We start from the raw sequence: 23,010 nt of genomic DNA on the forward strand, positions 1-23,010 counted from the left end.
TCTTCAGTACTGAAGCTGTTTTATTCACAGTACCTCTCACTTTGCTGTCAAACTCTTTATAGGTTTCATGTTACTTCTCTGTTCCCTGGCTCTGACGTGCTTGTCCATGCAAATCGCAACAATTGATTCTGACCACGTGAGCTACAGTGCTGAGATTCCAGTTGACAACTTGCCATCACCGGAATAAAACTCCCCTCAAGAAGCTTATGTGAACAAGTAGCCAAATGAAAAGGGCAGCCACGACACAAATCAATTATTTATTTCAAAGGCAAATCTTTCTTTTGACATGCACTCTTTTCAAACATACTGTGCAAGCCATATGTCAGTGAAATTCAAAGGCAGCGTCATGGTGACTAATGGCTTCATGGAAGGACAATAAGGGGAAAAACTATTTGGTTTCACAAAGCACATAAACAGCCAAGACTTTTTAGCAATGTGGCATAGAAAGGCACTTTAAATTGTTTTAACAGGTGCTAAGCAAATCTAGCCTAACTATACATATAGTATAAGTCAAGACATCTCAAAGGATGCAGAGAGATTCAGAATTAGAAAAGGGAGAAGGACAATTAATCAAACGGCCACCCGGACTATTTACATTGACTCCCCCATTTGTTTTTACACTGCTGCTACCCGCTGTCTTATCTATGTATAGTCACTTTACCCCTACCTACATGTACAAATTACCTAGACTAACCTGTACCCCCGCACATTGACTCGGTACCAGTACCCCCTGTAAATAGCCTCATTGTTATTTTATTGTGTTACTTTTGATAATTTCTTTACTTTAGTTTATTTGGTAAATACACTCTTTCTTGAACTGCATTGTTGGTTAAGGGCTTGTAAGTAAGCATTTCACGGTAAGGTCTACCCCTGTTGTATTCGGCGCATGTGACAACTAAAGTTTGATTTGAAGGACACAAATAGCCTAGCATCTGCTACAACGCCCTACCACAATTAACATGAATAAGCCAAACAATAAGAAAGTGAGGTCACAATGGACAGACCAAGATAACAGCTGAGGATGGACAGTGGCGTCTGATTGGGTGACAACAAAAACATGCTGGGTCACACTCCTGTTGAAAACCAGGAGGAGAAAAGCACTTATACTATAGCGGTACATACAAAAACCCCTTAGACAGTACAGAGTAGATAGCTGCAGCACACACCACAAGTCCAATGCAAGCTAACTTTACTTCACATCGTCCGATGGAGTCTGCTTGCTGTACACCGAAGTGTACGTATTTTCCTACCCGGTACAAAGTGGAAGTGGTGTTGATCCTTCTCCTGGCACTTGGTCAGTCTGTTAGCCTACATATGCTCTGGGTGGTTCTGCAAACATTTGATGAACTCTGTGATCGGATGGCCCTGGTAGCAGATCTGGTACACAGCGTTGAATAGTGGGAACCTGGGACGGGAGAGAGGGAGGGAGGGATTGTTGAGTTGTCACAGTCTTTGTCCTTTGAGAATAACTGCATTGTTTTGACCATTTCATATTTATCCTTTTATCTGCATTTAACTGAGGTGACAGAGCAAGAGGTTATTGGTAAGTGAATCATCACATTTAATGTATAATCAGTTTCTTCAATGGGTGTGTAACCCTCTCACCAGGCTCGAATTTGACTCTCAAGATATTACCTTATTTAGAATATCTGAACAGCATGGGATATTAGGTGAGAAGGACATCTCCAATAAGAATCCCTATTGTAAACTTGCTAGGGTGAATGACAAATAGGGTATTAACTTCAGATAGAATGATTATAGACTTGGTTATTGGTATCAGGATATGCTTTCCCATGCATTAAATGAAACTGAAACAGTAAATGACTCCACCAATACAACAGACATAAGGTTCAATATCTATATTAATGAAATGTTCAATATATCACATCAAAAGAAATACAAATTATAAACCCCAATGATTTTCCCACAACCCATGTCCAAATTATTTGCAAGCTTGCTTAAACCCTGGGCGCGCGTTGGAGCTCATAAAAAAATGACGACATACATAAAGTCCTGAAGTCCACCACACATGTGTAGTTACTCACTACTTGTAGATAATGCCTCAGCAAAATATAGTAGTTCCGTGCAGGTGTCCTCACAAGATCCACAGCGGACACAGCTATCAATGCAGCCAGTAATCCGTAGCAGCAACAGACATCCGTTGAAACCCGAACTCGTTGGTCGTCACAAGCAATTCTCTCCAAGTCTTGCACGATGCTAGGCTAACCTCTAGGATGTCGAATGTCTCCACAATGTGACGGCAGCTTCAGTCTCTACTAGGTCTTTCTTAACGAACTAATAAACACTTTCTTATAGAAATAAAATCAGGATTTCCCTTTAAAACAAACTCTGTAGGTATAGTTTTTTTTATCTTTATCGTTTCCTTGGGTCGTTTTTTCCTTCCCCAACGCCACTAACGTCTCTCCTCTTTCTCCTCTCAACTTTTTCCTCTCTTTTCTTCCCAGCAACCAGTCCACTCTCCCATTGGCCACAACTTAACAAGTTACCTCATTGGTCAAAACTTTAACGAGATACGTGGGAAATTTAAACTTAAAAATAAACCAACCTATTACTTGTACATTTTTTTTTAAACATTGCTTCAAAAGAAATGCATTAATGACATTACAAATCAGGAGCTATTCGATCACCTTTTAAATCTAATACCAATGAATTATAACAAATAAACTCTATACTTGGTTTTAGCAAGGTATTACACTCTCCCCCCACCAAAATAGGCATGTCCTCATGACTTGTAAACATAAGTGAAATGTAATGACAAGTAAATGTGTCAACTCTTAACTACAACCTACAGCTGAGACAAAACTTGTTAGATAATTGAAAATGAGATACATTTGTGTTTCCCTTATCCAATCCACTTGTACAATGTGGAACAATATCTGACAACTGGGGCTATACTTGGAAATCCGGGTTTATCATAGGTAAGTAATACAGGTGCTTTCTTTACTCTCTGAGATCTTCTTATCCCTGGTCCTTCCATTTCCTCCGAAGTTTCCACTTCTCCCTGAACTTCTCGTTCCTCTTCTGTAATCTCTTCAACTGAGTTAGATGCCTCATTATCATCTACTTCAACTCCAGTTGCGACCTCAGCTTCTTGACTGGACTCTTTTACTTCCAGAACTTGGTCTGCTCTTTCAGGTTCCCCTGTCATTTGATTCCAAACTATGTCTAAGTCCAAGCTAAATGGTTCCGACATCTCTTCCACTTCTCGGCTTATACAGTTTGTATTTGGCACTTCATACCATACTCCGATGTCTTCATCTTCTGAGTCAAAATCCTTCTCATCTTCTGGATTCTCAACCTCTTCAACTTTCTCATCATTCTGAGGAGTACAGTTTCCAGGCAACTTTTCATTTCCCTTTCTCTTCCTCCTTCTTTGCAGGGTCCTTCTACCAGGTGTTGGTTCTATGTTAACCACAGGTTCTATGCGCACTTTCTGCCCCAGTGGTAGCAGGTGGTTTCGATGAAGAATCTTAATGGGTCCATCTCCAATTTCAGGCTTCAAACGAAACACAGGTAAGTTTGACATCTGACTTTCCACCACATATGGCGTAGAGGCCCAGCGATCTGCCAGCTTATGTTTTCCTTGCAGTCCTAGATTCCGTATGAGAACTCTGTCTCCAGGCATAAGTTGCGTGTAGCGGATCTTCTTATCATATCGCTGTTTGTTTTCTTGGTTTTGCTTTCAGCAGTGCTCTCAGCAAGTTTGTAAGTAGCTTGTAACTGTTTCTTCATATCAGATACATACTTGAGGTAAGTTCTCTCTGAAGAGCTATCACTCGAGACTCCAAAACAAATATCAACAGGCAATCTAGCTTCACGTCCAAACATCAAAAAATATGGCGAATAGCCAGTCGCTTCATTCCGACTACAGTTATCACGAGTGCACTAGATGCCCAACATACTGACTCCATTTGTTCTTTCGTGTAGGATCAAGAGTTCCAAGCATGTTCAACAAGGTTCGGTTGAATCTCTCGGGTTGCGGATCTCCCTGAGGATGATATGGTGTTGTCCTTGACTTCTCCACTCCAAGCATATTCAGTAGCTCATGGATGAGTCGACTTTCAAAATCTCTACCTTGATCACTATGCATCCTCTTGGGCAGACCATAATGGATGAAGTACCTCTCCCACAATACCTTGGCGACCGTGGATGCTTTCTGATCCTTCGTAGGAAAAGCTTGAGCGTATCTTGTGTAATGATCCGTAATGACAAGAACATTCGCTGTGTTACTGGAGTCTGGCTCAATGGACAGGAAATCCCATACACACAAGGTCCATAGGTCCATCGCTTTGCATATGACCAAGCGGCGCAACTATCTTTGGAAGTGTTTTCCTCTGTACACAGCGAGCACAGGACTTACAGTACTCTTCTACTTCCATCTTCATGCGTGGCCAGTAGAACCGGTCTCTGACAAGTCCATATGTCTTGTCAAATCCTAAATGACCTGAGTCATCATGCAGCGACGTGAGAACCATAGTTCTGAACTTCTCTGGAAGAAGTAACTGAGCACCGACGAGTCTTGTTTGGCGGATGTGTGATCCTGTACATAACTCCATCTTCCATCTTTAGCTTCTCCCACTCTCTCAGGAGCAAAGAGATGAGTGGATGTTTTGTCTTGGTCACCCTGGTGATATCATGTTTATTAAGAGCAACCCACATCTCTCCTAAGCAAGGATCTTCTTGTTGCGATGCAGAAAGTTCCATAGTGCTCAATCTGGGCATGTTAGACTTCAGCATGCTCAGGTTACAGTATGCTTGAGGCACAGCATGCATAGAGGCTCCCAACTGATCAATCACTCTACTATGAGATGATCCAGGAGTTATTCTAACAACATTAGACATCTGGCACATGGCTCTAACACCGGATGCAGGAATGTCTCTCCAATCTTGTTCCATTGCATATTGCTGATGAGGGCGGCGAGATAAAGCATCGGCATCTATGTTCTGCCTGCCTGGCCTGTACTTGAGACTAAAGTCATAGGTAGACAACGCAGCCAGCCAACGATGACCAGTGGCATCCAGTTTTGCGGACGTGAGGACATATGTCAATGGGTTGTTGTCTGTTCTAACCTCGAACTTGACCCCATACAGGTAATCATGTAGTTTATCAACCACGGCCCACTTCAACGCAAGAAACTCTAACTTGTGAGCTGGGTAGTTGCGTTCAGAAGCGGTCAGGCTTCGACTCACAAATGCCACAGGACGCAGACCCTCACCTTGGTCTTGGTACAGTACTCCACCTAACCCTTCACGGCTAGCATCTACATGTAGAACGTATGGTAACTGAGGATCAGCAAAAGCTAACACAGGAGCTTTTGTGAGGCTTTCCTTCAATGTCTCGAATGCCAATTCACACTTCTCATTCCACCTTGATCCAAATGGTTCTGAGTTGTTGAAGTAGGCTTTCACCTCTTCCTTGGGCTTTCTCCCTTTCTTGCCTGCGGGAAGATATCCACATAAGAGCTGATTCAGGGGGTAACTCACTTTAGAGTAGTCTTTCACAAATCTCCTGTAATATCCACAGAATCCTAGGAAAGAACGCAGAGCAGTCACAGTTTCAGGCCTTGGCCACGTGGTGACAGCTTCAATTTTTGATGGGTCTGTGGCCACTCCATTCTGGGATATGATATGTCCAACATAGTTGACAGATGTGCGGCAAAACTGACACTTGTCAAGGGACAGTTTTAGGCCTTCACTTTTCAAGCGGTCCAACACCTTGAGCAACCTCTGCTCGTGTTCTTCCAGCGTCCTTCCAAACACGATTAAGTCGTCAAGGTAAACAAGAACTTCGAGTAGATTCATGTCTCCAACTGTCTGTTCCATGACACGTTGAAATGTTGCAGGTGCTCCGGACACACCCTGTGGCATCCTCTCAAATTGGTAAAATCCAACTGGACAGATAAATGCAGTCTTCTCTTTATCTGTGTCACCCATTGGGATTTGATAGTATCCGCTTCGGAGATCTAACACACTGAACCATTTGCTCCCACTCAAACATGTCAGAGCATCCTCCACACGTGGGACTGTGTACTGGTCGGGAACAGTGCGCTTGTTGAGGGTCCTGTAATCAACACACATGCGTATGGTGCCATTCTTTTCCTCACCACCACAATAGGAGATGCATAGGGGCTTCTCGACTCAGATATGATCCCAGAACTTTTCAAGTTATTTAGATGCTTCCTTACATCTTCAACATCAGCTGGAGCCAAGCGGCGAGATCTCTCCCTAAACGGTTTGTCTTCAGTAACTCTGATGGTGTGATGAGTACTCTTTGAACAACCCACATCAAACTCATGTGTTGAGAACACTTCTTTCCGTTCCATCATCTTTTCACATAACCTCTTCTTCCATCCCTCAGGCACTGGAGAATCTCCAAAGTTGAATGAAGAAGACGTCAACTTCTCAGATGAATCCTGCTCTCGTTTCAATGGAGACCCAGGAGCAATATCTACAGGAAACAGATGAGCAATAGGCATACCTCGTTTCAGAGTGATCTCCTTTGTCGAGACATTCCTGACAGTAAGGGTGATTCTTCTAGACGACACAACTGCAACCGTCTGGATTTCAGGCCTCACTAGTAATTCTTCAGGGAACCGGGGTTCTTCAGGCCTCTCTACCAGAAGGGTTTGAGTAGAAGGTACCCCAGGAAACTTTGGAATTCCAGTAACTCTCGCCTGCCCACCAGGTGGCAGGGTGACAGGTTTTGTCTGTGCAAACCAGACCGTTCCTTTCTTCTCATCATCATCAGTTGAGCTTTCTCTCATCCTCTCATATGCCTCCTTGATAGCAGGATGAACTTGTAGTGTGCTAAGGAAACCTTCACCTTCCTTTTCTCTGCAAGCAGTCATAAGTCTCTTCACTACAGACGTATTTGTGCCGACCAGAATAGACACGTCACCTTTCATGGCCGGATCTGGACATACCAACACAAGTGCTTCAATGGTCTCTGCTACGCCCACAACCGATCCCGAGAACTCAAGCTTGAGCGACAAATAGCCATCATATGGATACTGCTCAGAGCTAAGGCCCCATATCTCTAAGTTTCCTATAGGAATCAATGGCAAATGCGTCAGGTACTTGTCATAAAAGGATCTGTAAAGTAGAGTAATCTGAGAACCACTATCTAGTAAAGCTTTAGTATAAACACCTTCAATCTGTACAGAAACGACAGAACTTGGGCCAACTAAACCTGTAGGTAGCATGTCTTTCATGTCTTCATACTTGTGGCACTTTGTGGAACGTGTCTTCACCGGGACGTCAGGCCGCTCCTTTACTGGGTCCCTCTGTAGTTTCCATAGACCGTTTTTGTTTGATCAGGCGTGTGTTGACTTTCCTCAAGTTCTCTTCCACCTTCACAGTTTCTCTTGAAATGGCCATCTTCTCCACATCTATAACAGAACACTCCAGGGTTTCTGTCGGCCTGTGTCTGTTCTTGTGATGGATTTACCCTTTTCTTTTTGCTTTTAAGTGCAACATCTGACCTTTGTGTGTCAGAGTGAGCTGCTGTGACGTTAGCAGACATGAGACGTGTCATTTCAATTTTCAAACCTTTTAGCTCTTTTCTCAGCACTTCTATCTCAGTATTAGCTTCTTCACAAACTGTAGCAACAGGAGCAACAGCTGATGACTTCACAACACTCTTCGTTGTGTTCCTGTCTTGAATCATGTCCTCCTCCTCCCTTACCTCCTGCAGCAGCTCAGTAAAGGTTGGTGGATCACGCAGCTTATAGGTCATGCGAATACGAGGCGCAACCATGTCATGTGAGGATGCACCTCTCGCTACTTGGCCAATGCGTATGCGATTCATCTCTGACAGCTCAATGCCTCCTTTTCGATATACAGTGTGTAGCAATTTGTCAAGTCTCAATAGGTAAGCTGAAAGCTTCTCTCCTTCACTCTGGAATGTGCTTCTGAACCTTACCATGAGATCAGGTGCACTTTCGGTGGTACCGAATGCGGTTTCTAGAGCCTTCATGTATTCGATCGCTGTAGCATGAGGGGTTTCCGGTCCTAAAGAACCTCACAATGTCAGCAGCAGGCCCTTTAAGACTTTCTATTATTCTCTGTTTTTCACATTGTCGGTGCACTGCCATTCCTCTAGAAAATGGGTGGTTTGCTCAGCCCATGCATCATACTCTTCCTCTCCACTAGGAGTGGGCTTCACACCTGAGAACATACGTAGCTTACGGTAACTCTGAGTCTCAGATGGCACATTGTTGCATTTTTCTACCAGTGAACTTATGGCAGTAACCAGTTCAGCGTTGAGGTCAGCACCAGAGGGACTTACCAGGCCTTTAACATCAGCCACAGTCTTCCCTTCATATCTCAGAAAGGATAATAGCTTTGCCTGGAAATCTTCACCCTCTCTCTCAACTGGAGATGTGACTTGTGAAACTACATGGTACAGGCCAGGGACCCAACTCTCCAGGTATCCCAACAACACTTGGCACAGCTATTTCGTTAAGGTTGTTTGATATCTCTACCAAAACATACTGCTTGTTACCAGCTGAATAGGAACAACGACCATGCAGTCTAATTTTACCAAAAGCCTTAACATAAGTCAGCGTTTCCAGCAGAACCTCATCAGACACATCATCTGTAACACTGCTAAGGACAACTGCACGATTAGTAGCTAGCTGTTTCTCTCTACACCAGGTAACAATCTCTTCAACATGCATGTTGTAGGTTTATGCCTATACAGCAATGTCAGAAGAAAATCCAAAATTTCAATTCAAAATTGTCAAATGGGAGTCAAAAATATCCCATCAACAATAACCAAGATCCCCGGACGAGCCCCCAAAAATGTAACCCTCTCACCAGGCTCGAATTTGACTCTCAAGATATTACCTTATTTAGAATATCTGAACAGCATGGGATATTAGGTGAGAAGGACATCTCCAATAAGAATCCCTATTGTAAACTTGCTAGGGTGAATGACAAATAGGGTATTAACTTCAGATAGAATGATTATAGACTTGGTTATTGGTATCAGGATATGCTTTCCCATGCATTAAATGAAACTGAAACAGTAAATGACTCCACCAATACAACAGACATAAGGTTCAATATCTATATTAATGAAATGTTCAATATATCACATCAAAAGAAATACAAATTATAAACCCCAATGATTTTCCCACAACCCATGTCCAAATTATTTGCAAGCTTGCTTAAACCCTAGGCGCGTTGGAGCTCATAAAAAAATGACGACATACATAAAGTCCTGAAGTCCACCACACATGTGTAGTTACTCACTACTTGTAGATAATGCCTCAGCAAAATATAGTAGTTCCGTGCAGGTGTCCTCACAAGATCCACAGCGGACACAGCTATCAATGCAGCCAGTAATCCGTAGCAGCAACAGACATCCGTTGAAACCCGAACTCGTTGGTCGTCACAAGCAATTCTCTCCAAGTCTTGCACGATGCTAGGCTAACCTCTAGGATGTCGAATGTCTCCACAATGTGACGGCAGCTTCAGTCTCTACTAGGTCTTTCTTAACGAACTAATAAACACTTTCTTATAGAAATAAAATCAGGATTTCCCTTTAAAACAAACTCTGTAGGTATAGTTTTTTTTATCTTTATCGTTTCCTTGGGTGCGTTTTTCCTTCCCCAACGCCACTAACGTCTCTCCTCTTTCTCCTCTCAACTTTTTCCTCTCTTTTCTTCCCAGCAACCAGTCCACTCTCCCATTGGCCACAACTTAACAAGTTACCTCATTGGTCAAAACTTTAACGAGATACGTGGGAAATTTAAACTTAAAAATAAACCAACCTATTACTTGTACATTTTTTTTTAAACATTGCTTCAAAAGAAATGCATTAATGACATTACAAATCAGGAGCTATTCGATCACCTTTTAAATCTAATACCAATGAATTATAACAAATAAACTCTATACTTGGTTTTAGCAAGGTATTACAGGTGAAAGAGTGGTTTGATTTCTGTGCCTACTTGTCAAGCAGATTTTTGTTCTTTAGGATAACATGGACTTCAGCTGCTGTTGCTGGTCCCTGGAGCTTCTGTCCATTCAGCATCTCTTTCTCCAGCTCTTCAATTGACTGAGCAGAATACAGACATGGCAGTTAAGTCAAGACTACTATTGTAGTATTACACCACTCTCCAAAACAACATTGAAATGAAACTCACTCTCTTTACTTTACTAACTTTATCTGTGGCCCCCTTTATTTTCAAACCTAATAATTACAGCGTTCATCTACTGTATTTTTCCCCCTTCCAATCCTAAATGCTATAATTCAAACCTTCATTTTTATATCGACCCTAAAAGCCAATTAGTAACGTCCCCTCTCACCTTCCCCCCTTTAGCAAAGGCTTCGGCCACTTTGCGGTTGCGGCCGCCGTAGCAGGTCGTGATGAGGTCGGCAACGCCACAGCTCTCCAGGAAGGTGGCAGAGGAGACGGGCCCGGCAGTGCAGAAGATTCGTGCGAAGGCGATCATCTCCATCAGGCCCAGCCGGATCACCGCCGCCTTCGTGTTGTCCCCGAAGCCCAGGCCGTCACAGAAGCCCGCCCCCACCGCCACAATGTTCTGACAGCCGCAGAGGTTAATGGCTTCAACACATTAGGGCAGTAGTTTCTTACAAGCACGCTTTCTCTCGTCTAGCCCTCTTCTCACTACCCTTTTATGTTTTCAGTAAGAAGTAGATTAATTGAGATTCAGACATCGAGACAACATGACTAGACATGAAGTAAGACGAGGCCAAGCAGAATCTCTTAACGGTTGAGTGCTCACCTTCAGTGCTCCACAGATTTCAACCACATCGGACTCCTCCACTACCGTGACCCGGAAGTTACTGGTCTGCATGAGTTCCTTCAGCAAAGCCCCATGTTCTGTATTCTTACATCCTGGGGAGAGAGGGAGAATGAGAAATGACCCTTTTCGATCCTAACATCCGTATCTTTCACAACCACCCCGTTCAAATACTTCACCACTCTTGTATTGTCATGCTTAGTTCTGGAGTTTTTCCAGACCACGTGGCTTAACCCAGAAAAACTCAAGGTCCACTCAGGGCCCAGACTTATAGGCTAGGGCACAGTGTTTTCATGGGCAGGTCACACGGTAAGGAACAACTTGGCCCTAGACATGCTCAATGTCATGTTTGAAATACACAGTACAGAAATGACATACCAGAGTTCACTAGTGCTGCATACAATTACAAGTGTACAGAACTACCGTAAAACAAGCCAGCTCACTCTCTGTAATGTAAACAGCCAGACTTTTACCCCCATGCTGACATGGCAGTCTTGAGCAGAGACATTGTTTTATTGCAGGTTGATTAAATCTGGCAAAGGCTGTCCCTACTTTTTTCTACTCCAGTTCAGTCTCTAACAACTAAACTTCTAACATCTATGGTGAACACCTTTACTAATGTCTACACACACACTGACAAAATGGACCAACTCTCAAAACAGTTTATATTAATGCGTGCCTTACTTTTCAGTTTGCACTGTGCTGTATAATCTACCCAAACTATTAAGAGGCATTTTCAGGAAGGGAAAAAGACAAGGGACAGCACGCCATTCAAACGTACAGTGGGGAGAACAAGTATTTGATACACTGCCGATTTTGCAGGTTTTCCCACTTACAAAGCATGTAGAGGTCTGTAATTGTTTATCATAGGTACACTTCAACTGTGAGAGACGGAATCTAAAACAAAAATCCAGAAAATCACACTGTATGATTTTTAAGTAATTAATTTGCATTTTATTGCATGACATAAGTATTTGATCACCTACCAACCAGTAAGAATTCCGGCTCTCACAGACAGTTTTTCTTTAAGAAGCCCTCCTGTTCTCCACTCATTACCTGTATTAACTGCACCTGTTTGAACTCGTTACCTGTATAAAAGACACCTGTCCACACACTCAATCAAACAGACTCCAACCTCTCCACAATGGCCAAGACCAGAGAGCTGTGTAAGGACATCAGGGATAAAATTGTAGACCTGCACAAGGCTGGGATGGGCTACAGGACAATAGGCAAGCAGCTTGGTCAGAAGGCAACAACTGTTGGCGCAATTATTAGAAAATGGAAGAAGTTCAAGATGACGGTCAATCACCCTCGGTCTGGGGCTCCATGCAAGATCTCACCTCGTGGGGCATCAATGATCATGAGGAAGGTGAGGGATCAGCCCAGAACTACACGGCAGGACCTGGTCAATGACCTGAAGAGAGCTGGGACCACAGTCTCAAAGAAAACCATTAGCAACACACTACGCCGTCATGGATTAAAATCCTGCAGCGCACGCAAGGTCCCCCTGCTCAAGCCAGCGCATGTCCAGGCCCGTCTGAAGTTTGCCATAGACCATCTGGATGATCCAGAGGAGGAATGGGAGAAGGTCATGTGGTCTGATGAGACAAAAATATAGCTTTTTGGTCTAAACTCCACTCGCCGTGTTTGGAGGAAGAAGAAGGATGAGTACAACCCCAAGAACATCATCCCAACCGTGAAGCATGGAGGTGGAAACATCATTCTTTGGGGATGCTTTTCTTCAAAGGGGACAGGACGACTGCACCGTATTGAGGGGAGGATGGATGGGGCCATGTATCGCGACATCTTGGCCAACAACCTCCTTCCCTCAGTAAGAACATTGAAGATGGGTCGTGGCTGGGTCTTCCAGCATGACAACGACCCGAAACACACAGCCAGGGCAACTAAGGATTGGCTCCGTAAGAAACATCTCAAGGTCCTGGAGTGGCCTAGCCAGTCTCCAGACCTGAACCCAATAGAAAATCTTTGGAGGGAGCTGAAAGTCCGTATTACCCAGCGACAGCCCCGAAACCTGAAGGATCTGGAGAAGGTCTGTATGGAGGAGTGGGCCAAAATCCCTGCTGCAGTGTGTGCAAACCTGGTCAAGACCTACAGGAAACGTATGATCTCTGTAATTGCAAACAAAGGTTTCTGTACCAAATATTAAGTTCTGCTTTTCTGATGTATCAAATACTTATGTCATGCAATAAAATGCAAATTAATTACTTAAAAATCATACAATGTGATTTTCTGGATTTTTGTTTTAGATTCCGTCTCTCACAGTTGAAGTGTACCTATGATAAAAATTACAGACCTCTACATGCTTTGTAAGTAGGAAAACCTGCAAAATCGGCAGTGTATCAAATACTTGTTCTCCCCACTGTATGTAATGATAACCCAGCCCACAAAGTTCATTTTCACAAGGTTAATTTTCTCTCCTAAGTAAATGTTCCCCTTAACCCCATGAGTCTAACCGATAGTGGTCTCACAGAACTTCTCATCGGCGACTTCGTTGGCGATGTTGGCCCCCATCAACACACTCATGGTGATGCCCAGCTTCTCCTGGATCACATCAGAGATGAGCTTCAGCCCATCAGGACCCTCATCCACACCCTGGAGTAGAACACACAGAACATGAGTACTCAGTATACGGTACGCACAATAAAGCAATTCAAGAGAGGTACTGTATATTACAGTGGAGCATTTAACTACATAATAACATCACATTAACACAATCAGAATCTGGCAACACTACTTATTTATTATTGCTAATACTGCACAATTTAAACACTTGCCCCCCAATCCTCCCTTCCTTGATACATTGTGCTATAAATTGTGCTTATGCTAAAATGTCTATTCTATTCTACTGAGCCATTTACTTGATGTATTCTTATATTTTCTTATTTGTTATTGGATTGTTGAGAAGGATCCTGCAAGTAAGCATTTCGTTGGACAGTGTATACCATGTGTATACAGTACATACGACTAATAAAACTTGAAACTACTGCTTTAAAACCTTTAGGGGTGGTTTCCTGGACATAGATTAACCCTGCGTTCATAACCAACTGAGAAGGTGGTATTTACCATATACGACTGGAAACACCCCTCCAACTGGTAATTACAAGTGGGAAACTCGTCTATCATCCCTGAACTCCGACTTCTCCTACATGCTGACCTCTGACGTCACCTACTATGGGAATTATACGATAACAGCATTTTTGTCAATTAAATGCAACAACAAAACATGATTTATAAAAAGCAATATATTAATATGTTTTTTGAACACTATAATTTGTTTACAAGCATGATGGTCGGCTAAAATGGCGCCGACAGAAAGGGCTGCGTCGATTCTAGTCCTTAGGAAACTTTGCAGTATTTTGTTAGCCCAGAAAAAGTGTTATTCCATACAGCCGGGAAGAACTATTCCATTCCTTTTGTGTGTATTAGATATTTGTTGTGGAACTGTTAGATATTACTTGCTAGATATTGCCGCACTGTCAGAACTAGAAGCACAAGCATTTCACTACACTCGCAATAACCAATACATTTGATTTGATAGCTGTACTTTTAGTTCATGGTTGACGCAGCTTGTTGGCCATTAGCCAATGGGCGTTTCTCAACGAGTTCAAAGCACGTGAATGCATCTAACTAGTATTTACGACTTCATAACTGGTTATTTCCACCTTCCTACTTGGTTATGAATGCAGCATAAGCCTAACCCTGGCCTAAAAGGTATTTTCAATGAGATTCTCCATTTAGGTTGCTTTTTAGTCCAGGCTTAGTTTTACTGTAATCTGTGTACTGTAAACCACCCCTTAATTTGTAATCCAAGAGGCTGAAGGAGTCAATGATTGACAGAGCATGATAATGAGGGTCAGATAGTTTCTTCCAAGGATCAAGATAAGGACAGAGTAGGACAAGTTTTCTCAAGGATTGAGTGACCAGTGTGTAAGAAAATTAACAAGCACCGATTTCATAAGTTCTCAAGTGCTAGTTTTAATTAGAATAGTCCCCAAAGGAGCACCAAACCCAGCCAATCCAGTCCCTTATGTAAAAAAGGTTGAGAAACACACACAGCCCATTCACAGTGAGGAGAGCATGGGTATTAGGATGGATTTACATTTGTAAAATATGTGTAGTGAAATCTATCTCTCTTCAACATCAGACTTGGATGTAGCATGACCAAAGGCACATTCCTGCTTCACCTGTAGGTGCAGCTATTAGCATACCGTAAATACCATAGTATATAGACAAACAAAATAAGGATAGCAATTTAAATTATACAGGAGCTTCCCATCTAAACCATTTTGCACATAGTGTGGCACGATTGATTAATGCAATGATTCACAAATGTGTGGATATTTTAAAAGCCTTTCATTTTCTATTTGGCTAACAGAGCAAAAATGCTGTCTAATGGTTTTAAGGTAATTATTGCAGGAACATGTGGTGTGGGAGAGCCTTTGTCTTTACACTGTACCACTCAGAGGGGGGATGTTGTGTAGATGTCTCCCACACTACCTCCAGATGGTAGTATGGGAGACATCCCTTAAAGAGAGATTTGAATCTAGATCTGTCTCTTTACACTACACAAGTATCTCTCCTGGACCTAGTTTGCGTTATCAAAGTGTAGTAGTGTAGTGTAATGAGGCCCTTAGCCAAACCTTGATGAGTGACATTCCTAGTGCATCGCTCTTTATCTTCCCCTTCATGGTGTCACACACTCTGCCGATGAACTGGTGGGGTATCACAAACACTAGGATGTCTGCTTCCTTGGCAGCGTCCACCAGCTCAGGAACAGCCAACTGGGGGAGAGAAAGGAGAGGGGACAGTCAGGGCACTGGCCTTAGCCTGTTTGTCTAATATACAATGCCTTGCAAAAGTTTTCAACCCCCTTGGCGTTTTTCCTATTTTGTTGCATTAAAACCTGTAATTTAAATGGATTTGTATTTATATTTCATGTAATGGACATACACAAAATAGTCCAAATTGGTGAAGTGGAATGAAAAAAATAAAAAAATATTTTTGGGGAAAAGTGGTGCGTGCATATGTATTCCTTCCCTTTGCAATGAAGCCCCTAAATAAGATCTGGTGCAACCAATTACCTTCAGAAGTCACATAATTAGTTAAATAAAGTCCACCTGTGTGCAATCTAAGTGTCACATGATCTGTCACATGATCTCAGTATATGTACACCTGTTCTGAAAGGCCCCAGAGTCTGCAACACCACTAAGCAAGGGGCACCACCAAGCAAGCGGCACCACGAAGACCAAGGAGCTCTCCAAACAGGTCAGGGACAAAGTTGTGGAGAAGTACAGATCAGGGTTGGGTTATCAAAAAATATCCGAAACTTTGAACATCCCACGGAGCACCATTAAATCCATTATTAAAAAATTGAAAGAATCTGGCACCACAACAAACCTGCCAAGAGAGGGCCGCCCACCAAAACTCACGGACCAGGCAAGGAGGGCATTAATCAGAGAGGCAACAAAGAGACCAAAGATAACCCTGAAGGAGCTGCAAAGCTCCAAAGCGGAGATTGGAGTATCTGTCCATAGGACCATTTTAAGCCGTACACTCCACAGAGCTGGGCTTTACGGAAGAGTGGCCAGAAAAAAAGCCATTGCTTAAAGAAAAAATAAGCAAACACGTTTGGTGTTCGCCAAAAGCCATGTGGGAACCCCCCAAACATATGGAAGAAGGTACTCTGGTCAGATGAGACTAAAATTGAGTTTTTTGGACATCAAGGAAAATGTCTGGCGCAAACCCAACAACTCTCATCACCCAGAGAACACCATCCATGCTGTGGGGATGTTTTTCATCGGCAGGGACTGGGAAACTGGTCATAATTGAAGGAATGATGGATGGCGCTAAATACAGGGAAATTCTTGAGGGAAACCTGTTTCAGCCTTCCAGAGATTTGAGACTGGGACGGAGGTTCACCTTCCAGCAGGACAATGACCCTAAGCATACTGCTAAAGCAACACTCGAGTGGTTTAAGGGGAAACATTTAAATGTCTTGGAATGGCCTAGTCAAAGCCCAGACCTCAATCCATTTGATAATCTGTGGTATGACTTAAATATTGCTGTACACCAGCGGAACCCATCCAACTTGAAGGAGCTGGAGCAGTTTTGCCTTGAAGAATGGGCAAAAATCCCAGTGACTAGATGTGCCAAGCTTATAGAGACATACCCCAAGAGACTTGCAGCTGTAATTGCTGCAAAAGGTGGCTCTACAAAGTATTGACTATGTAGAATAGTTATGCACGCTCAAGTTTCCTGTTTTTTTGTCTTATTTGTTGTTTGTTTCACAATAAAAAAATATTTTGCATCTTCAAAGTGGTAGGCATGTTGTGTAAATGAAATGATACAAACTCCCAAAAAATCCATTTTAATTCCAGGTTGTAAGGCAACAAAATAGGAAAAATGCCAAGGGGGGGTGAAGCCACAGTAGTCCTTGCACATTGTAAAATGAATCCGTTATCAGTTCTAAATAGCGTGTGCCATAGTGCACAAAGCTAAATCAAAGGCATCAAAATTTGGCCTCCTGCAAAAAATGATTTCATTATAAGGTTTAATTTTATAATTGTGTTCCATAATGCAGTGACTGGTTGGTCTGTGCTAAATCAGTCAAGTCAGAATGACCCATCCTACAAAAGCCAGGTGGCAGGGATTCACAATACTATAGTGGTGGGGATTGTAGTGAGAGGTACTGAGAGCTGCAAGGACAGTTGCAGTTGCAACACATAATAACTGAGCCAGGGCTGACCCTTTACACACATGGACCAGCAGCAGACATCGGGCCCTATTCCCCACAGCAGTTTATTACTCATCACATTAGGACCTCCTAGTTGTGACAGAAGAAACGGTCACACAGCATTTGGCAAGATGTGATCAGGGTAACATTGATACAGGCAAAAAGGGTATTGGTTTAGGGGTAGGTCAATTTAAATTATGTGAATAAAGGATTATAGAAAAATAAATCCCATTCCCGAGTAGGATTACAACACATAGTGGCGTTTGATGTGTTTCTCACCACATTGGGGGGTAGCTTGTGTCCAGGCAGGTACTTGACGTTCTCATGGTCGGTGTTAATGATCTCTGTCAGCTTGCGACCATCCACCATCTCCTCAAACACCCACATGGTCACTGTGTTGTCAAACTTGGAGTTCTGCGCAGCATTGGAACCCACTATTTTGGCAATAGCAGAGCCCCTGTATAGTAGATAAATTGCAATATAATCATGCCTTTAAGTTTGTCGTCCATTATTTAATTCAATACCTAGACACCTAGAATACCTATTCTATTCTATCTGCGATTTTCGGAAAGAACATCTGAACTGTGCACATGCACCCTAGATTGAACAATGCAAATGCCCAAAATACTTTTTGGAAAGAGCCCAGAGCACAAACAACTAAATCTTATTGCAAATTTGCAACTTGCAAGATTGACCATCAATTATCCTATTAAATAGGCAAATGGTAGTTGCTGCACCCTCCCTGTCCGTTTTATGGTTGAAGGCTTGATCATCACTTGGATTGTTGACCAGCTAAAGTTAGTTTGTTTGCTGGCCTTGCATTCAGTGGCCAATTCTGGTTAAACGTTACATAATGCAACAATGTAAGATGAATCTCATTACTCAAATAAATACCTGTGGTGCTATCATTACAATCCAAGAGCAGCTTTACTGCAAGGCAAGGGTCAGCATCATGTAGCTACCGCTCGAGTGACTTGTTTCCATGGGAAATGCTGCTAGAATTATCTAACTAGGCATGCTAGCTAGCTGCAGCACGCCCAGGCCTGGTCCTGGCCGTTCTGCCGCCTAGGTGAGACAAAAAAATTGCCGCCCTTCTCCTATTCCCGCAAAACTAGAATAGGGCCTAGCAACCCACTGGGCGTCAGTTCAACGTCTAGTTTTTATTTACATTTGATTGAGTTGTCAACTAATGTGAATTCAACGTGAAATCAACTAAAAATTCACCCTGTCATTGGATTTAGGTTAAAAGTTGGGTGAAAAAAATATGAAAATCCCTTACGTTGATGACTGTTTGCAAATCCAATAATTTTTCCACGATGATTCAACGTCATCACTGAATTTTGGGGTTGAAATTATGTGGAAACAATGTTGATTCAACCAGTTCTTGCCCAGTGGGGTAGCCCAGAACCATATATTTAGATGACTCTGGTGTAGCCTACAGTGTCGGCCTGCAATGCAATTTAATGAATGCCGATCCGTGTTGTACCGTTTGTAAAACAGGCAGTTGCATTGGCTTTATTAGCCTAGTACGGATTCCTGACCTAAGCTTAAGACATCATTTTGGCTATTTAAGATATGCATATCAGCTACCCATCAGGAGTTAGTTGGAGCCTATTTGCAAAGAGAATCAATGTGTTTACAAAGCGGGAAATGCAGAAGTATTCTCTTCTTCGCTATGATCAGCTCGTCTTTAGTGCAGCTAGATTCCGTTAATAGAACAGGAAGCTACCAAACTACAGAACAAGATGAAAATATGTGGTTTTCAGTGATGGTATAGCTAGTAAACAATTACCCATTCCTATAAGTGAGTACTATTTTAATAGTAATATTAAATAATACACATTGGCTGCTAAACACATTATATTATATGACTGTTGCCTTCTGTTTTTGTTTCTTTTTGAGGATAAGTATTAGGTGGTCGCTAGCTACAGTATATTCAACCTAGCCTAGCTTTTAGCTTGTTAACTAGCTAGCTGCTCTGTAAGCTAGCTCGACTTGCTAGGAAGTTAGAGAAACAAGTTGAGGAAAAAGTTGTATTATCACCTGAAACAATTTGCAATCTCCCAAAATAAATGCGATCTCTGATAAGAGACTAGGCTCTCCTCCAGGTCTGTTAGTGTATGACATAACGAGGAAAAATGACCATGCACTACCAAATTAATTGCACCGTGTGCAGCCATTCTACTAGTACAACTCTCAACAGAAGTAAGTTGAAAGCGGCCCGTTTTGACCCCATTCTGGGTCCAGATCCGGACCGCAGTCTGCCAGTTGAGAATGGCTGCCCTATGCTCTCCGTCCAGTAACGGAACAAGATTACATGAAGATGACGTACGGCGTAATGAAATATGTCACGATGTAAACGAGGTAAATCAGACCGACAGCATCATTGCATATTGGTACACTGGAAGTACATTCATTTACAATATAACGCTGCGTTTGCCTTGCAGCGTTGCGTTTCAGAGGCAATTGCAGTGCATAACTGTGATCTGTGTGGTGCATACGTTGGATATATCAAACGTATGCATCAAATTGTATGCGTAGACTTGGCAGAAATAGTAGCATAAGGTGAATGTTGAACTTTGGTTGCACACATATCCAGTAAAAATGTCGGGTTACTTAATGAAAAAAGTTTGACCGCTGTCTTTTTTTGGTGCGGTCCAGACCGGCCTTGATTATAACGTCCAAGGACGTTGTTTTTGGTCCGGTCCAGATCGGACCAAATCTGAACCAATCATAGACGTCTATGTTTGGTTCAGATTTGGTCTGGTCTGGCCCTGATTTGGCCCAAACATAGACTTCTATGCTTGGTTCAGATTTGGTCCGGGCTGGACTGACCCAAATGTGTACTTGTTTGGGGGCGGAGCTTATTATAATAATACCCAGCATGCTTTGCAAGTGTTTGTTTTTACATTTACATTTTGGTCATTCAGCAGACGCTTTTATCTTATAAGGTAGATAAGCAACAACATATCACAGTCATATCAAGAAAACAATATTTCTGTAACCGTTACTGAGAATATTTTTGTAGTTGAAGTGGTCTGTTGGTTTATTCTGTAGACTGGAGACTTTGAACATCATCACTGCCACTTTTAAAGCTTTTTGGGCGCAATAGTAAGTATTCTATGTTGCAATCTTCAGTTGGCTCCTGTTTCCTATAATAAATAATAATAAATAATTATTTTGATATAGCTTAATGCTTACTTAATTGAGAATGTATGTGCAGTTGAAATTTGGCCAAAATTGTATTTTCAATGTCTGTAAATAACGTATTTTCAACTTTCATTCAGAACCGAAAATGAACTTGATTTCACGTCCAGAAAATACGTATTTTCAATGTCCGGAAAGTACATATTTTCAACGTCCCGAAAAACTTATTTTCAACTATCATTCAGAACTGAAAATTGACCGGATTTCCACGTCAGGAAAAAAACGTATTTTCAACGTCCGGAAAATACATATTTTAAACGTCCGGAAAATACGTTATTTTCACCTTTGATTCAGAACCTAAAATGGACCTAACTTCAACGTCTGGAAAATACTTTTACATGCTGACCAGACCGCCCGCACGCGTGCGTCCACGTTAGCCATCGCGCGCATGTTGATTTTGTCCACCCACACCAGACGCGCTCAGGACACGCAGGTTGAAATATCAAAACTAACTCTGAACCAACTATTAAATTTGGAGATAGGTCGAAAAGCATTAAACATTTGTACATTTAGCTAGCTAGCTTGCTGTTACTAGCTCATTTGTCCTGGGATATAAACATTGGGTTGTTATTTTCCCTGAAATGCACATGGTCCTCTACTCTGACAATTAATCCACAGATAAAATAAAATAATGTATGTGCTAACTGTAAGTCGCTCTGGATAAGAGCGTCTGCTAAATGACTAAAATGTAAATGTAATAAAAGTGTAAACAGAGTTTGTTTCTAGTAATGGCTTCTTCTTCTTCTTTGGAGTTTATATGGCGGTAGCAACCAACTTTAAGGTGCATTACCACCACCAACTGGACTGGAGTTTGGACCTCAGTTCCCGTCTTTCAATCACCCATGTGGGTATATGTTCCTAAAAACCAATGAGGAGATGGGAGAGGCAGGACATGCAGCGTGTCAAGCATCACAAATAGAACCAAGTTCTACTTTTACCGCCTGGCCACGCATTTGTTTTGCGACGCGTGCAGTGTGGTCAGCATGTTAGACATCTTTTCAACGTAATTTTTGCTTACTGGGATCATTTCATTCCATATTGTCCATTTTATTCTGACCTGTGCTGTTTTTAGGATATGATGTTTGTTGTTAACATATTCAAATCCAAGCGCATTTGTATTTGCTGTTTTTAGGATATGGTGTTTGTTGTTAACATATTCAAATCCAAGCGCATTTTTCTTTGATAGCCATACATTTGGCCTATTTGATCGGAGAAACAGTACGTGCATGATGTGTGCATGATGTAGGCCTATAACAAAGTGTCTGTCTCATAACATTGTCATAAATATGGTCTCCAGTCTGTAGTCTAAAGCAAAACCACATGGGCTACTACGCTTTCTGTTATGATTATAGGCTATGCTGCGTCTCTCTAGCAACAGCACCCTGTACACCCACACACAAACACAAAGCCTTCGATATAGATATGTTTTCTTACCAATTGCCAGAGCCAATAATGCAGACTTTCTTGGGAGTTGCCATTGAAAAGACCCTTGCCGACTGACAAAATGGCACACTGTTACAAACCGGGCTACAGTGAACTGGACATTCACAGGGTCACTTTGTATGTAAAGGCAGTGCACAGCGGGGTTGGTAGATCTAGCTCTTATTTCATTGGTTAGTCTGAGGGGAGACAGTCCCGCCCACTGTTTTCATCCAAGTCCTATGAAACATTTGGCGTCTGAATAACTAGGCCAAAAGTTCCATGTGGGCAAATTGTAATTGATGACAATCTCGAAATTAAAAGTCATACTTTATGCTTTTAAAAAGAAAAACAGGTGCAAACATCACCATCTGGGGGAAGAAAAAAAAAACCTGTGAGAGAGACATAGGCTCTTCATTATTCTCAATGACAAACTATCAAATCAAAACTGAGCCTTGCAACCTTGGATGACTGGATATATGGACCTTGGATAAAATTCAGCCTTTGTTACGCAGATTAGTTTAGCAGGGCTTGCACACACAACATTCCACGGATCTAAATTCAAATGAATCTCTTCTGCTGTCCTCAGATGGCTGTGGGTGTTGTTCATTGTCTCAATGTGAATTTCACAGACCATAATCTCATATCCAACACTAACTGGCAGAAGGAGGGAGTCTTATGTGAGACACTATTGAAGTGTTGAAACAATAGGGGACCTTGTTGGGGAAAGAGACTGGTCACAAGGGAACACAGACATTCCAGTGAAATAATAGATTCAGCTGTTTAGATTTTACAATTTGGTAAAATAGAGGACATTTTCAGTTGTTGTTTACATA

At 42.2% G+C, this 23,010-nt stretch overlaps 1 protein-coding gene across 1 annotated transcript; it reads right to left on the reverse strand.

The window, feature by feature from the left end:
• Positions 1 to 771: 771 nt before the first annotated feature.
• On the reverse strand, positions 772 to 22,328 carry LOC121545445 (glycerol-3-phosphate dehydrogenase [NAD(+)], cytoplasmic). The gene is made up of 8 exons (XM_041855982.1): positions 22,190 to 22,328; positions 17,828 to 18,005; positions 15,456 to 15,596; positions 13,269 to 13,407; positions 10,777 to 10,889; positions 10,336 to 10,572; positions 9,978 to 10,084; positions 772 to 1,405 (listed from the first exon to the last, which is right to left on the reverse strand). Exons 1-8 carry the CDS (start codon positions 22,231 to 22,233, stop codon positions 1,309 to 1,311), a joined length of 1,056 nt encoding a protein of 351 aa, XP_041711916.1. The 5' UTR covers positions 22,234 to 22,328; the 3' UTR covers positions 772 to 1,308.
• Between the last annotated feature and the right edge of the window lie 682 nt (positions 22,329 to 23,010).

The sequence above is a fragment of the Coregonus clupeaformis genome, unplaced genomic scaffold, assembly GCF_020615455.1.
Source record: "Coregonus clupeaformis isolate EN_2021a unplaced genomic scaffold, ASM2061545v1 scaf0012, whole genome shotgun sequence".
NCBI classification, from domain to species: domain Eukaryota; kingdom Metazoa; phylum Chordata; class Actinopteri; order Salmoniformes; family Salmonidae; genus Coregonus; species Coregonus clupeaformis.